The sequence below is a fragment of the Momordica charantia genome (assembly GCF_013281855.1).
Source record: "Momordica charantia cultivar OHB3-1 chromosome 6 unlocalized genomic scaffold, Mcharantia_2.0 BLBB01000006.1, whole genome shotgun sequence".
Taxonomy (NCBI): domain Eukaryota; kingdom Viridiplantae; phylum Streptophyta; class Magnoliopsida; order Cucurbitales; family Cucurbitaceae; genus Momordica; species Momordica charantia.
In genome coordinates, this window is record NW_028275164.1 from 4,105,006 (window position 1) to 4,122,234 (window position 17,229).

Genomic DNA, 17,229 nt, shown 5'->3' on the forward strand with positions numbered 1-17,229 from the left:
CTTCAATTCAATGACAGAGGGATTGGAGTTTGAATGTTTCCCTTGAAGACTTTAAAAAAACAAATATATTTCTTTTCTAGTGGAATCTTACCAAACAAGAGTTTGTTAGCTAGATAAGATTGTGACGAGACGACGACTACATATCTACCACGAAACGAGAAATTAACCGATGATGATGCCACTCGTAGTCGAAATGAAACTTTTGCAGAATAAAGTTTGTTGAGTGCAGATTTGTGTTAGAAGTTGATTTCCTTTCCAAGTCTTCTCATTCACACTTGACTTGATAATCAAACTTTGTTCTCTATCTGCAATGTCTTGACACAAGGACTAGAAAAGTAGAGGCTCATATTCAGTCTCAATCTCTATAGCCTTTTTTCCATCATCTGACTTAAACATGGTGCAGACTCATATTCAACAAATCTGCATCAGTACATAGCAACCAACGGGCGGTTTCGATACGTTTCAGTACAAAGTAATTCAAGTTATCTAGTTCAAGAAAGGAAAAGTTGACTAATGATCTAATCTTTAAGCAAAGTTGAGATTTTTTTTCTTCTTTCATTTACAACTAATCTAAATATTTTTTGCAACAGGATTTGGACCTAACTGAGGCAAACAACATGGTATAGCGAGTTTCTCGTCAAGTGGAAGTGAATAATTTAAGTGTAAAGTTTAAAAGTGGAGATAATCATTGTACTAGAATATGATACAAAGAATTTTTATCATCCTCCACTTGGCACATTATCTAGATTGCTAATTCCATATTAATGGTAGGTTAAAAGAAAGATCTAAGTGAAGTTTAACTTTAAATATTGTTGGCATTAGCCTCGTGTGCTGCTTTTGCCAAACACAATTCTATTTATTTAATAGATATTTTTGGATTATGTCTGTGGTAGGGATTGGGTGAAGATATATTCACAAGCTGATGACCGAAAGAAGATCAAACAGAGATTTTATTAGCAAAAAAAAAAAGAAGGTTTTTTAATTGGAAGTGTGTTTCTCAAGATCCAATAGCTAATCAGTTGACCAATGAATTTTGGAGTCATATCATCCCTCATTTGATGTTAAAGAAGTAGTGACTTGTTTGGTGATGATACTAGTTAGGTTATAATATTGTAATATCAAGAAACAAAAACAAAATCATTACCAAACAGGCCCGAGCATTTGGTTTTATCACGAAACATATGTTTTCTTAAAGGCACATTGCACTCTAGTTGCTATGGAAAACCAGTTCCTAACTTGAAAAAGCAGTTCCTAACTTGAAAAAGAGAACTATAATTCATAATGCCTCTTTAGTAGCTGTTACGAATGTGTTTGACGTCTCATATCGATTATACAAGGGGAAGAATGAAGATGATGGTAATATAAGTAGATGACGATGTCTCCATAGGTACGGGGCCTTTTGGATGAAACCAAAAGCAAAATCACGAGGGATTTTTCATTTAGCATTTTTTGATGCATAAAATAGGTAATATAATTCCATGTACCTTTGATAGCTTTCCTGTGAGTTATAAATGAGCTATCCATACCTTCCACACTTAAGGTATATGCTAAATCCGGTCGTATACTATCGAATACTATACGTCAAACAACAGTTAAAACTCAAACTTCTAACGATTTTGAAAATATCTTCCTCTGTACTATGTGACAATTTGTTAAGTTTTGCAATAGGTATAGTGACTGCTTTGACTTGATCCATTGAGAATTTTTCTCAAGAGTCTTTGTATGTACTTGTGTTGATACACTGGTAGTAGTGCTTTCATATGTCCACTTCATGAACACACAACTTTCACTTTCACTTTTTGAAAAAGCTAACAAGTGATCACTTTTAAAGTCACTTTACTTCATTCCCTTTGGGTAAAACCTTCTGATTGTGCCATATATCATCTCATCTGCGTTATCATGTAAAGAGGCAGCCTTTACGTCTACTTTCTCTAGATCTTAATTGAACTCAATAGTTAAGGCCAATAGTCTTTTTGTTGATACATGTTAATAGAATTCCAAGAGTTTCTCATCTCTAAAGTACTCTCTCTTTATCGTACCTCGTTCTAGGCTCCTACTTTTTCTACTGTACACGTTAACAATCGAGGGTCTATCACATATCAAACAATTGAAGAGAATGTTTCATTAGAATCTATACCAATTAGCTTATGATCATTTTGGTTTATGCTTATTGTATCACATATTTACATTACTGGATTCAGTGTGGTGATTAAACTCCAATTCAACCCCCTCTTTTGCCCTGAATTTGTTATTGGAAAAGGAGGCTGAAACTAAAACAATCAAATTGAACAAATGAACAACACCAAGTTGCTCTAAATCTTCCAGACTGATCAGCAACCTTCATGTGCAGTAGGACCAGCTTCTCGAATCAACAGTGATAACGAATTCGAGAGATGCTCTTTTAAACGTGTCATTTCATGAGCTACATCGATCATGCTCGGCCTCAATGAAGGAGTATACTGCGTGCACATGATACCGAGCTCAATCAACTCGAATATAACTTCAAGCTGCAGTTTAGGAGATGATTTTGTGGCGTTTGGCCGTGGTGGGAGACCATATCTTTCCATTGCTTCATTGACTATGTCCATGAGGTCGTGAGGGTAGTGGCTTTTCACCCATTCATGCAAGCCTGCACCTTGTTGAAAAAGAAGATCGGTTGGACGCTTTCCTGTCACAACTTCTAACAGAAGAACTCCAAAACTGAACACATCTCCTTCAGTTGAGGCACGCTCCCCTAATCCGTACTCTGCATTTCAAAAGGCAATATGATTAATTATAACCATGGCCTGATAAACAAAGTAATGTGGTCAATTCAAATAGACTGTGCATTTACCTGGAGCTATGTAGCCAACAGAGCCACGTAACAAGCCATGAGTTGAACTGAAGGAAATGTTGTTAGTTTCTCCCCCAATGATCAGTTTTGAAATTCCGAAATCAGTAACCAGAGCAGTCATGTCGTTGTCAAGAAGAATGTTGCTCGGTTTGATATCACAATGCACCACTCTAACCGGTGAGTTGTGGTGTAAATAGGCCACACCTTCAGCTACATCACTGCAAATACTCACTAGTTGAACCAAATCTGGCCTACGAATGCTCGATCCTAGCTCGTTTGGATAAAGATAGATTTCCAAGCTGCCATTTGACATTAATGGAAGAACAAGAGCATTGAAATCTGGTCTGCTGCAAGTGGTTATGATCCTAATCAAATTTCGGTGCCTTGTTCTCTTCAGCACTTGACATTCTCTTTTGAAGCTCCCTGAGATTTCTCCTGCTGTCCTAATTGGTTTCAAAACCTTGACTGCAATCTTTGTCTTATCTGGTAGTATTCCCTTGTACACTTCTCCAAATCGTCCTGACCCAATCAAGCTTGAAGAGCTCAAACCATCTGTGGCTTCCACCAGTTGTCTATATGAGATTCTTGGATATTTCAGCTCCTTCCTCTCTGTAGTTTGTTGTCCATATTCCTTCCAACTCCTCCGATTCAAAACTGGCAAACGTTTTCCCTTTCTCAACCGGTGTACCAAGGCGATTCCGGTGATGACAAGTATAAGAGCTGCAGATGAACACAAGAGAATTGGCAACAACTTATGAAACTTGTGTTTTTTCCTGCACTTTGGCAAGCCTTTGATGGAGCCACAGAGACCATTGTTTCCAAGGAAAGAAGATATTGTCAGCCATGTAAATGCCCCCTCGTCTGGAACTTCACCTGAAAACTTGTTGAAAGAGAAGTTGAGCTGCTTGGGAGTTGAAGAATTCTGAAGAATGCCAGGAATGCTTCCATTCAATTGGTTGAAAGAAACATCAAGTGTTTGAAGATAAGGCAGTTGGACAATGGAAACTGGTAAAGGCCCATAAAAGGAATTATGAGAGAGATTGAGGTGTTCTAATGCAATGCAGTTCCCAAGTTGGGATGGGATTGGGCCTGAGAGATTGTTCGAGGACAAGTCAATAGCCGGAACCATGTCCATTTTGCTAAGCTCCAATGGCAAAGGCCCATGTAAATGGTTTCTGGAAAGGTTCAAATAAAATTTCATGGTCCTCCCTGCAATTTCACTCGGAATAACACCTGAAATTTGATTGCTAGAAAGGTCCAAAATATCCAAGTTGGTACATTTTCCCAGGCTTGGTGGGATAATGCCTGAGAGATGGTTTCCATTAAGCAACAGTTCTCTCAACTGGGAAAGATTAGCTAAGGCTTCTGGAATAGAACCAGAGAGCTTGTTTCTAGACAAATGAAGAAAACCCAGATGGTGAATTTCCCCAAGAGAAGATGGGATCTCACCGGAGAGTAAATTATTAGAGAGATGAATAACCTCAAGCTTCCTCAATCTGGAAAGCTCAGAAGGAATGGTTCCATTGAGGAGGTTACTAGACAAGTTCAGAATGGTAAGATTTCTAAACTTTGAAATGGAAGGAGGAATTGAGCCATGGATAAGATTATCATTCAAATGAAGCTTTGAGAGATTGACATGAAGATCGCCAATAAACGAAGGTATCTCTCCACCAAGACGGTTGCCTGCTAAATCAATCTCATTCAGTCTTGAAGAATTGAACAAAGATGCAAAAAAAGGCTCAAGATTTGAGTTCCCATCATGGCTAACAAATCCATTTTCAGACAAATCAAGGTCCTCTAAGAATGGCATTTTCATCAAAATCTCAGATGGCAACTCCCCACTTAACTTATTTGACCCCAAATCCAGCCATACCAGATTCGTTGAGTTTGAAAGAGCAGCAGGAACCTGCCCCGCCAAATTGTTAGACCAAAGCATGAATTTCATCAAACACCTCAGCTCACATCCATTTTTTAAAGGTATTCTCCCACTTAAGGAATTGTTTGAGAGGTCTATATACCTCAATGGCGAACTGGACCCATTACAGAACAGCAACTCAGGGATCTCCCCTTCAAGCCTGTTGCTACCCAGATGAAGAAACTCCAATTTATTCAAAAACTGGAGCTCTGCAGGGATTTTTCCTCTCAGAAGATTCCTTTTCAGGCTCAGTTCCTGGAGATTAACAAGAGAACCCAACTCCATGGGAATTTGACCTTCAAAGAAGTTCCCGGACAAATCAAGAGTCGTTAAGGAAGAAAGATTGGAAAGAGATGGAGAAATGGTTCCTCCGAGGGACATGCCAGAAAGATCAATGGAAATCACTTGGTGGGTCGAATTGTTGCATTTAACTCCTGTCCAGTTGCAGAAGTGAAGCTGTGAATTTACACTCCAATTTTGAAGATGGTGTTGTGGGTCAGAAAAAATGCCATTTTTGAAAGAAAGTAATGATGCTCTGTTTTCGTGGTAATGATCCTCAAATTTGGCAGAAGTTTTATCCAACAGAGGAAGAAGGAAACACAAAAAAGAGAACGAGGAGAGCTCGCAAAAACCACCCATTGATAAAAAACTGAAGCTTTTTTTTTTTTTAACCACAGTGGGATTTAGGGAGAGATGAGTTACAGAAGAGGAAATGGTGATTTATTTGAAAGTTTTTTGGGGCCTAACTGCCGTTGACCAGTGGAAACTTATTTGGCGCCAGTGGTGTTTGACTTTGAAATTGACAAATGAGATACTACCACGTGGGGAAAGGAATTTCGCGTTATATTTGCACAGGTGTAGAAATTAATTGATTGATTAAATAATTAATTGTGGTGAGCAGTGAACACATTAATTCAGCACCCAATACGCTATTTAGGTTCTTTTTTAAATGTAAAAGAAGTAAAATTAAAAAAAAAAATTATCGTCGGTATGGTGTAATAAATTCATGAAATTTCAAATTTGTCTCTAATAAATATTTATTATATTTGAATTTATTTTAAAATTTATAGAGCTATTAAATATAAAATTTAAATATTATAGTTTTATAAGACATAAAATTCAAAATTTATAGACTTATTATACATTTTTTTTTCAAATTCAGATACTTATCAAACAATATCTTAATGTAATACAACTGTGAGGTGGAAATTTGAATTTCCACGAAAGTCGATTACGATCCTGAAAGTTTAATACTAAACTTGTAATTTAATCTTAATTTAATTTTAAAAATTATGATGTCTATAATTTGGTTATATCACTTAATAACATTTTACGAATTTACTAAATGTCAACAATTTTTTTACGTAATATATTTTCATTTTTACCAGTTTATCACTTCTTTGCCATATTTATAAACTAATATGTCTATGTGTCAAAAGAAAATATGATCCCGCAAAATATTTTTCAACTTTGAATGATGTTTAAGGATTAGAATAAAACTTTTTAAATTTTAAACTTTGAGCATTAAAATGAAACTAATAGCGAGGGCTGAAATGGTAATTTGTCATGTTTTTAATAATACGAAAAATAGGCACATTTGGATTTTATAAAGATATGGATGGAGTTTGGTAGTGGTATATATGTCGGTTGTACTCATATCTATAAATCATGCATTTGGGTACTCAAAAAAAAAAAATAATAATAATAATAATAATAAAATAAATCATGCATTTGGCTGCTGGCTTCATCAAAATAGTTCCTCATTTCTCTTTCCTTTTCCAATTATGGTCCACTTTAAAATTTTATTTTAAATTCTTTTAAATTTTTCCCTTCTCACCTAAAAAGAATTTGCTTCAAAAGCGATAAGATTGGATATGATTTTTCTATTTCGACAATATTTAATGAAATATAGTTGGTTAAGACATTAGTGATCACTCTTGAAGGTTATAGTCGAAAACTTCAGTCAAATTCGTCTTTTAAATTAGTAAAAGGAAAAAAATAAACAACAACAATAATTAAATAAAGTCTATAAATCAATAAACTTGTTGGTTGAATGGTGATAGATGACGTAATTATAGATTGAATAAAATATTTTAAAAAATAAAGTAAATCAAATTTACGAATAAACAATTTAAGCGTGACAATAAAAGGATGATTATTTACCCCAACATAACTAAATATAATAATAGTAATTACAATGTTTATCAATTTTAATGATATAATTAGATTTAGATTTGGGTTTTGTCAACCAAATCATAATCCCATTAGAAATCTTTTTCTGAATTTCTTGGAAATGGGCTATTGGGTCGGGATGCATTTGCAACTTGTTAGAGTTTAAAAACACCGATTTTTATTTACAAAATAACAATACAAAAAAAGTCCACTCACCAAATTATTTATATTTTCTATGTGAAAATCGTGTGCCCGCGTGGGGTTAAATATGCAAACTGTCGACAGAAAAATTCTCATTATTATTATTTTAAAAAATTGTTTGTGCTTTTTCATCACAAACTAATTATTTTACAAATAAAATTGGTTTAATTCTGCAATCTCCCTCCACATTAGTTCTCACTTATGTCTGCAAGGTTTACCGATGTCTTCTCAAGACCCAAAAAAATAAAAAATAAAAGTCAACGTTAAAGTTTTTTATTTTATTGTATATTTTTAATTTCTTTTTCACACATAATTATTGATGTCAGTCTGAATATAGTTCAATAGATTAAGATACCTATCTCTTAAAACAAAAGCTCGTTCGAATTCTTACCTTCACATATTACACTAAAAATAAATCATATAAATATTTAGTTCATGTTATGAATACTATCAATACAATGTTAGTGCGATATGCTTATCAGTCTAACAAACTTTTTGTTATATCAAGTCAAAATCAAAATTAGTAAAAAAATTTAAAGACAATTAAAAAAAAAACTCTAAGGTTCAAGGACTATGTAGATAATGTATTCAAATTACATGAGCTAAAGTTATTGAACCTAAGTTTATTTATTTGTTTTTAATTTTGAAAATTGTTTTGGATTTTTAATATAATTATAATAGGAGGGAAAAAATTATTAGTGAATAATCTAGTTTTTAAAAAAATAAAACTAAAATAATTATTAAAAAAAAGAGTGGTTATTGAATAGAGCGCCATTTTTTACTTGTTATTGTTAATTTAAAATATTCAAATCCATTACATGAACTTTATTATTATTATTATTATTTTATCCAATTACATGAACTTTAATAAATCCCCAAAAACACGGGTTCATGTATAAGAGAGAAACGGGCCTGTTAATTATTGAATGATTTTCTTTAATTAATATAACCATTAAATTAGAAAAATAAAATAATGCCTGATAATACATGGCATTTGAATCTACAAAGTGGATGAAGCATATTGGGGTATCTGAATAGCCCTCACAAATTAATGGGCCGATCATTCTGGGCCTAAGATTCTATATTATTGCTGTGGGCCTCAACTGACCATATGGGCCTCAGATTGCATGATTTATTTTGAACCTGTCTACAAAATAGCTTTCTATTTCTTAAAATAAAAAAGATTGAGTTATAACTTATAAGTTCGTACCAGGTCTTTCAACTTTAAAATTTGATCCTAAATTTTTAATTATACATTTAATGTATCTTTAAAATTTCAATTCCATATCTAATAAGTTCCAAAACTTTAAAATTCTCTAACAGACAACTTTCAATTTAATAGAAAGTATCTAATAGATCATTTATCTAATAAAATTCTAAATGTTCAATTTTACATCTAATAAGTAAGTATATTTTAACAAATGTGGAATAAGTGAATGAATACTTAAAATTAAGGACTTATTCTATAAAATGGAAAATTTAGCTGTCAGAGTTTTTAAAATTTATGAACCAATTAAATAAAATTAAAAATTTAGACGGTTTTTAGAATTTTTTTTCTTTAAATTTAGAAACTTATCAGACATATTCAAACACAATCAAAATTCAAGAACTAAATCCAAATATTGTAATTAAAAAAATCGAATAATTGCAAATAAGTTTCTTTCTCATAAATAATTTTAAAAAAATGAAATATTACTTTTTTTTTAATATAACATGTAGGGGTGGGAGATCGAACTCACAATCTCTTGAATGAACATTATACTAATTACCGTTTGAACTAGATTCGCTTTGACAAAATATTACTTTTTTTTTTAAAATCATTCAAAAGTGAATAGTGATTAACTTTGGTGAATATTTTATTTCAATGAGCACGATAGCATTAATTTTCTAAGTATTATGGTAGAGATTTTAATGAACACAATAACATTTAAACTGCATTAAAAAGAATATTCAAACTACCAACGTCAGCTTAGCTCAGCATATTAATCCTTTTCCTAAAGATCGGAGCTACTTTCCCCCTTCCCACTTTTTTACTTTTCTTATACCAAGGAATAAATAAATAAATAATCTTCAAATTCTTATAATTAATTTGACAGTTAGAGATTTTTTTGTTTTATTACAAAGATGTTTTAGTAGTACCTTTTTTTCCATATCCAAACAAACAATTTCCCCATTCAATACCAAACTTTTGTACAACGACCTCAGAACTTTTTAAGACTTTACAACTCGCAAGTAAATAAATCAACATCTTATCTCACCTATAAAACGAAGAATTTTTCGACAACTCCAAGAAATAGAATTCACTAACAAGCTCAGCTGAATTTCACTCATGATTGCCCTTCAATACATGTCAAAAATCTAAAATACACGAGCATGACTAAAGTGATTAACTGGGAATGGCTATAAAATTATTTTATAAATGTAGTGCAACCAAACAAACTTATAACAAAATACGGAACATTTTAATATAAAAAGTGTTTTTAGATTTTTATTTTTGGAAGGAAATGTTTAAATTAAAAGGTGTATGAAACTCACCCAAAGAGAGAGTGTTAATACCAACATATCATTTTTTTCCCATACACAATCAATTTATCCATTCAAAACCAAACTTTTAACAACCTTGAAACTTTCTGAAAATTTGCCTCACTTGTCTGATTCATTCTACAACATTTGCATTTGAAGGCTAACTTTCTTCATTCAAAGGTTATGAATTACACTTTACACTTATAAAAGAATTGCATTTGACATCTCATCTCGCTTATAAAACGATAAACTTTTCGACAACACCAAAATACGGAATTCAGTAACAAGCACAACTAAATTTCACTCAAGATTAGAGGCAAATGAGCAACGAGTGCCTTAATACATTTCTGTTAAGGACATGCTCCTGTACTGTCATGTACTGATTTATGTACAGTATAGCATCCGATCTATACATCTTCTTACACATCATATGAACTCAAAATCCACTCTATACCATCTGTTAAAGAAAATCAAAGGCACACTCGATCAGAATCATCAAGGAAACTCACAGTCAAAACCGAAACTTTTGTTAAACTTTGTGGCGGTAGGCTGACAAGATAGAGAGAACACAAGGCTTGATCAAAACCAGAAGTATAGCATTGCCTGTCCATGAATACAAATGGTATTTTTTCAGTAAATTTGTAGCACATTGTATTAATGACAGCATTGGCTAATTCCTCAACCTTTTACATCTTAATGGAAAAGGAAAGGGAAAAGAGAATAGCCTACCTCTTGCAGAATATCAAACATCTTGTTGTCCAGCGAGGGGCGGTGCTTTATTTTCAAACTTTTCATCTCAGATTGAATAGAATTCAGCTGGTCTTGTATGTCCTTCAGCAGTCTCATCTCCTCTGCCCCTACACTTGTAATCTCTTGCCTTGTACTACTTCTATTCCGTTCGAACTGCTCTATTACGCGACAGATTTGTTGAAAAGGTTGAGACTCAGCAACAATTTCATCGATCTGTTGGCGAGCAGGAGTCGTGCCAGAGCCTATAGCTTTTCCTTTCCTTGATTTTGATGATTTGTTCTTGAGGCTTTTGACACTGGAAGCTTTCTTTGCCTTGGCTTGCTCAAGACTTTTAGGAAGCAGTTTGAATGGTTCTATTGGCACTGAATCCAGCTTTCCAATCCTACTTTCGCCTTCAAAAATCAACTTTGGTTCTATTGGTACTGAATCCAGCTTTCCTAGCCTACTCTCGCCTTCAAAAATCAACTTTTTCTGAAGTTGGATCCGACTTTGACAAGCTTTAAGATTCTGGTTCACCTCGGGGATCTCGAAAATATCTTGAATGCTCGACGAACTGCCACATTTCGGGCTTACATCGGGATTAACTCCCCTTGATTCATCAGGGTTATCTTGAATATGCGAAGGGGAAACATCAATCCCACCATTCAAACTTTCAGATTTATCTTCAGCATATCCTTTAAAGTCAGATATCTCTTTGACTTGTTCATCTAACATCTTGATTTGTTCCCACAAACAACTGCTGTCGGGATTTTCCACACTATCAGTATAGCGATCCAGTTTAAGATTCTCAAATGTCTCACTTTCTGCACCATTTTTTAAGAAATACAACTGATCGGGTTGAGTCAGAGGCAGAGATTTTATTCTTCTCAAGCTACTATTTGCACCAATTTCCCTCTTTGGAGCCGAGTCATTTTTTTGAAGCAAAAAGCTGTCTTCAAATTTAAATTCACAAGGACCCAAATCAGAGCCACCTAAGCTCAAGAGTTTATACCTATAAGCTTGGACTTGGTATTCAAGAGAAGCGATTATCATTTCTTTTTGATATATAATGTCTTCAAAACTAGCAAGAGAATCCTCAGTATGGCAAATCTTTTCCTCTGCCATTCTCTGATACTGGCTCGCTTCCATCTTCATAGCAGCTTTCTCTTCTTGCAAACGCAGGATCATCGATAGGGCTTCACTAACTGCAACCGCGGAGGCTTCTCTTTCTTTATCAAGCTCAGCATAAAGCTTCTGCAGAAGCTTTTGCTGAGCTCCAAGTGCTTCTTTTGCAGCTTTTATGTCAATTTCTGGACCACTTTCAGTTTCAGCCATGGAGGCCTGCCTTGGGTACAATACAAGGAGCAATAAGTATCAAATGAATCTACTCTATCAAATAAATATCACCAGAATCTGCATAATCCAAACAACCCCCAATCTCAGACCGAGTCCGATCGATCTAAAATCGTCAGAATCATAAATACAAAAGAAATGGACATCAGAAACAAGTTGCAGAAAAGGGTTTCTAACGATTCCCAGAAACAGGCAAAAGGGGTTTACAAGATTCCAACAGTTTTTGGTTAATGATTTCCCAGAAACAGAGGAAAGGGGGTTTAAAAGTTCCAACGTTTTCGAAACGAACAGGGTAAATGACTAAATGGGGTTTAAAAGGCTTCAATGTTAATTAGAACTAAGATCGCTGCAAAACAGAAAAAAAAAAAAAAAAACCTCCAGGAAAGAGAAGAAGAAGAAGAAGAAGATGAAGATGAACTTACCCGGTAATGAGGACAGGGATTGCAGCGATTTTCGGAGGAAACCGAGTGGAGAAAATGTAGAGAGAGAGATTAAGAAGTTGCCTTAGGGAGAGAAAAATTACAAACAGAAATTGAAGCCAAATCAGAGTCCACACAATCATTCAATGATGGTTCTTTTACATGGACGCTACAGCTCGGCAGGCCCCGAGCGTGGGATTTGCAATAAAATAAAACCGATACCCACGATTAAAAATAATCAAAATAATATATATATATTTGTAAGATTTCGAATTTGGGTTGAAAAGAAATTAGAAATTAAATATTTTATAGAATATATGATTTTGTTTGTACCAACGGCAACGGGCCAACGGCAAAAGTAAGCTTGCCTTTAATCATTTAAAATTGGCAAGCGCCCACGTTTTAGACATCGGATTATGACATGAAAAAAGACTATTTCAAAAAATCATACCAAAATAATTAAGAAATTGGTCGAATTTTGGAAATAATTTGCTAGGAATGGCAATGGGTCGGTACCGATTCTCATATCTTCAAATTTTAGAAAAATTATAATTAGATAATTATGGACCTAACTCAACAAATTAAGACATATTTTCGATTAATACGTCAAAGGTTCAAATTTTCACCTTCATATGTTGTTAAACTAAAAAGAAAGGTTTAATTCTCAAATAGAAATTGACCGTCCAGAGAAATGATTATAAATATTAATGCATGTGATATGTTTTTATTTGTAGAAGTGTAAATTTATGATTGGAATTAGTTAACTTTACCATGATTTTTTTATAGAATAATTTTAAAACTTATTACAGTGAAATTAATATAAATATCGAATGAATGAATAACTTTTTAAGTATTAGTAATATCTAATAAGTTTTATGGGTTGAAAATTTAATATTCATTCTTCATAATAATATACACAATTTTAACAAGTCAATTTAAGTGAAGTTCAATAATAATAATAATAATAATTTTTTTGATAGGATGAAGTTCAATTAATTAAATAATATATTTTCGTTTAAGTCATTAAACATATATGGTAAAGAAGACGGAGATTGAAATCTCCAAAAGACTCCTACCCACATATTTTTTTTAACTTAAATAAAATCTTTGAAATCTTTAAAAGTAAAAGGAGAGAGTGATTTTAGGTGGAAAATAAGCAAAAGGTGCCATCTTGTCTTAAAAAGCAAACGCGATTATGCTTGCGATGTCTAATCCCAATAATAAAATATCAATTTTAATAAAGAGAAAAGTGGAAGGGAAGGATTTCACAATTGAATTTTTAAACCTTATGTTTCCATTTTTAAAGATGTAACAAATGTTACATAACGACTCTTTTAACTCAAACTATCCATGGATCAAATAAATTTTAGAGCAAAATAAGATTTGAGATAGGTATCTAACAATTTTAAAATTGGCATTTTTAGTTCTTGAAATTTGAAACCTTTCTCTAAATAGTTCCTCAACACATTTGACCGTTGTTTATGCAAAGAATTACACAACGATGTATTTGAACCTTGCTCGAACCCGGTCTCTGGCGCGACCTGAACCGTGGAGTGAACTTGCACAAGAGGGCAAACTCTCCGACGATCAAGTCAGTACAGGTCGGACTCAATATTAAGTTCGAGGTGAGATTCGATACCTGAGTGTGAAATGAAGACCTCTATTTATAGGTGGTGGGTCCGACAGTACTCACGACCAGCGGTTACCCTTGTTCTTTTTCACGTCGAACCTGTTGGGTTTGAGCAGATCGAACCCGCCCAGGTCAAACCACGGCTTTTTACACTTAGCCTTGTTTACGGATAAATCCGGTCTCCTCGGCAGGTTTGAGGTGGACCTGGAATACTCTTTTATTTCTAAGCACCACTGAACGTCCTCCACGTGTCCACGATATTTCTATCCCCCAAACAACAGTTAATTTGTTAGTAAAAAGTTCACGTGACAGGTAAATGACTCATTCTACTTTGCTTTTAATATATTTTTCTAGTGATGGGGCTTTGAGGTGCTTCTTCTCTCATTCATTCTTCTCCTTGCGCTCTCGTTTTTCTCTTTATCCAACGAATTTAGCCGCCACCACCTTCCATCTCGTCATTCGCCATTTGCCGACCACCTCCAATCTCGTTGACCGCCCACTATCTTGCCAATCATCGATCGTGCCTCCATCTTGCCAGTCACTCGAGCACCTCCTTATCTTCAGAGAATAAAACCCGCTTGAACGAAAGATTGTTCCTTTGTTCCAAAGGTCATTTCAAATATGGACATTCCAGATCTCAAATGACGATGTCGTTGTGGATGTTCCTCACGACGTTTGAAGCGCCACTCATCCCCACTCGAAATCACTGTCTTTCATTGAAGTGCCATTTGACATTGTCAATCCCCACGACGTCCCCGCTCATCGTGGCTACTACTCACGACGTTTGAAGACCCTCCTATATCTTGTGATTTCCAGATCTGGAACAACCTCTAGAACAAATGATTTCATTCAGTCAAAAGGGTTTTGTTTCCTAAAGGAGGGAGGCGAGGTCGATGACTAACAAGATAGGAGGCGGTCAGCGAGCAACAACAATGGGATGGGAGAAAAGGCAGTGTCAGCGAAGTTCGCCAGATGAGGGAAGAAGGCAAGAGAAGAGAGAAGGAGAGAGGAAGAATGCCAACTCAAAGTCCAATCATACAAAACTACCATTAAATTAATATATTTTGTCTAGTCGGCAAAGTACAATAAGTTGTTGGAATTAATTTAGTAATTAACTCATACGTGGATAACAAATTTAAGAACGATTATATTTGGACTATTTAATGAGCATATAAGTGATCTTGATTATAAACCTATGGCTTCCTAATGTGACCTACTAAGTAAAACCCAGTTCATTAATCTTAGTAAATTATGGGAAACCCCCTGATTAACATATAAATATATATTCCCCGTCAAGTAGAAAGTATAACCCATATTTGGTTCGGGTTGCATAGTTGAGGAAGACCACAAACAACAACTCCTTGTAGGTCATGGTCAATCTATCTAATGGCTTTAGGTATTTCTGAACTCTTTGTATTTAGGTTTTCTTACATGCTTAGATCAATTGTCCTGATTGTTCTTTAATTATATGGCTTTTATTCTAAAATAATCATGAACTAGAATTTCTTTAAATTCTCCAACATTAGCAATTTAACCGCCACGTTAACTTTTAGTTAGTCGTTAAACCAAATCTTCACAATTTTACTTTTAGTTTCACCAACAAGGGCTCATACCAATAGAGATAATTATTATCTTCTATGTAGCTATGATCTTCCCTTTATTTAGCCAATGTGTGATTTTGGTCGCATTTCCAACCATGTAAAAATATTAAAATTGAATAATTACAATTTGTTGATAGTTCAAAATGGCAGTGAGGTAGAAATTGTATTTTTGATATTTAAGAGTTGTTAGTAATATTTTAATTAATTGATCGGCAATATAAGTTGACATAAATATGAATTGAGGATGCAACAAAATGTGCTAAAATTTTATATGAAAAATTAATAATTTCAACATTTATTTGAGCTTAAGATTTAATTTAATATTGAAAGTTTAAAGTTAAAACTAATTCATAAGTACCATGATTACAAGTAAATTAAGAAAATGGTGGTCTTGAAATTTGAAGAGAAGATTTTTCAAAACTCTTTGTTTTTTCTTTTTATATCCAGAGCATTCAAACTGGGTTATGTGCCATTTACTTAATTTTAGAAAAAATATATAATAAGGTTTGTAAATACATGAATTATTCATTTTTATTCTAATTAACTTTAAGATGGAATCAACTATTGGGTAGAATTTTAATTTTCATATCATCGAAAAAATAGAAACTTGTACAAAATACCCCACACGATCCCTAGAGGTGATTACTCAAATTGATAATGATAGTAGGATTCGAAAGAGTTTTCAAAAGGTCGTTATCCGTTGGTGGTGATTGTAACGGCTACATTGCCGCCCAAATTCTCATTTCTGAGCGTGACGCGCGGGCTCCACTTGTGCTGACCAATCCGCGGCGTTTCTTTAAAAAATAAAAAAGATAAAAGGGAATGATATCGGGCCAATAGTTTTCTTTTTATTCTATTTTTTGGTGGCTTTTCGATTAGGATATTTAATTTAATTTAATTTTCTTAATCAGTACGCAAACGTATGAGAAACTTCTAGGAGGGGGGTTATTTTCTCCGCGGTGATGGAGTTCATTAAGACTCGATCCAAATGGAATAGAGATCTCTATTTAATCCGTGAAATGGGTGGAAGAAATTTTTTTCTCTTATCAAATCAGGGATGAGAACGAAGAATATGTTTTACGTTTCTATGTTTATCTCTACTCTATTTATTTTATTTTATTTTTTTATATTATAAACATACTTTTTTTAAAAATTCCTAAACCTAGATATTTGTATGTAAAATTTATGTGATATTGTTGGCTTATGTAAAATTTATGTGATATTGTTGGCTTATAAGACATAATGTCTTATGATCTTTATGTTTTGAGATTTATTTATAATCATGATTTGAATTTAAATTTTATAATTGGTTACTTTTTTTGAATAAATAAGCATTATTAGAAAATTTTATTTTGAACAAAAAAAAAGATCCTCTAAATAAAGATTCGACCTTAGAATTAGCATTCAATTTCAAATTTTATAAAATAAATAAATAATAAGTTTATGATGAGTTCTAGTCGAAATCCTCGCCTTTCCTGCAGAATCCGAGGAATGTAATGGGAGGCGGGAATAAGGACAAGGAAGTCATATTCTTCTCCACTCAGATAACACTCCTACTTCCTATGTTGCAAAATTCACTATTACATAGTGTATTCAATATACCGTCACTAAAATCTGACAATTCTCAGTAGTACTTTCTATAGTTTTAAAAATATTATTATATCTTCAAAAATATTTTTAAGCAAAAAATATTAAATTAAAAACTTGGTATCAAGCCCTTGGTCATAGTTTAAATTGGTTATTGAAGTTTTGAAATTTTTAATTTGATCTTTTATAGTCTAAATTTAGTTTTAACTTTTTTTTTTCTTACATAAATTTAGTTTCAACTTTAATCTCTATGTTTTTAAAGTTTT

General features: G+C 33.5%; 2 protein-coding genes across 3 annotated transcripts; both read right to left on the reverse strand.

The window, feature by feature from the left end:
- Nucleotides 1–2,141: 2,141 nt before the first annotated feature.
- LOC111006987 (putative leucine-rich repeat receptor-like serine/threonine-protein kinase At2g24130) lies at nt 2,142–5,417 on the reverse strand. The gene is made up of 2 exons (XM_022279113.2): nt 2,834–5,417; nt 2,142–2,746 (listed from the first exon to the last, which is right to left on the reverse strand). The coding sequence occupies exons 1-2, from the start codon at nt 5,385–5,387 to the stop codon at nt 2,331–2,333; spliced, it is 2,970 nt and encodes a 989-aa protein (XP_022134805.1). The 5' UTR covers nt 5,388–5,417; the 3' UTR covers nt 2,142–2,330.
- Nucleotides 5,418–9,875: 4,458 nt separating this feature from the next.
- Nucleotides 9,876–12,354, reverse strand: LOC111006867 (uncharacterized). 2 transcript variants are annotated; one of them, XM_022278951.2, is made up of 3 exons: nt 12,149–12,354; nt 10,374–11,718; nt 9,876–10,247 (listed from the first exon to the last, which is right to left on the reverse strand). In XM_022278951.2, the coding sequence occupies exons 1-3, from the start codon at nt 12,286–12,288 to the stop codon at nt 10,224–10,226; spliced, it is 1,509 nt and encodes a 502-aa protein (XP_022134643.1). In that variant the 5' UTR covers nt 12,289–12,354; the 3' UTR covers nt 9,876–10,223. The 2 variants fall into 2 exon arrangements, with proteins under 2 accessions (XP_022134643.1, XP_022134644.1); XM_022278952.2 differs by having other exon boundaries at nt 10,374–11,714; nt 12,149–12,282.
- Between the last annotated feature and the right edge of the window lie 4,875 nt (nt 12,355–17,229).

Excerpts from the sequence above, each read along its gene's own strand:
- LOC111006987 (XM_022279113.2), bottom strand. The coding sequence starts at position 5,387 with ATGGGTGGTTTTTGCGAGCTCTCCTCGTTCTCTTTTTTGTGTTTCCTT. Across the intron at positions 2,747-2,833 it reads TGTTGGCTACATAGCTCCAG|AGTACGGATTAGGGGAGCGT; the intron begins GTAAATGCACAG and ends TTTGAAATGCAG.
- LOC111006867 (XM_022278951.2), bottom strand. The coding sequence starts at position 12,288 with ATGATTGTGTGGACTCTGATTTGGCTTCAATTTCTGTTTGTAATTTTT. Across the intron at positions 11,719-12,148 it reads ATCCCTGTCCTCATTACCGG|GCAGGCCTCCATGGCTGAAA; the intron begins GTAAGTTCATCT and ends ATTGTACCCAAG. Across the intron at positions 10,248-10,373 it reads TGTTTGATATTCTGCAAGAG|GCAATGCTATACTTCTGGTT; the intron begins GTAGGCTATTCT and ends ATTCATGGACAG.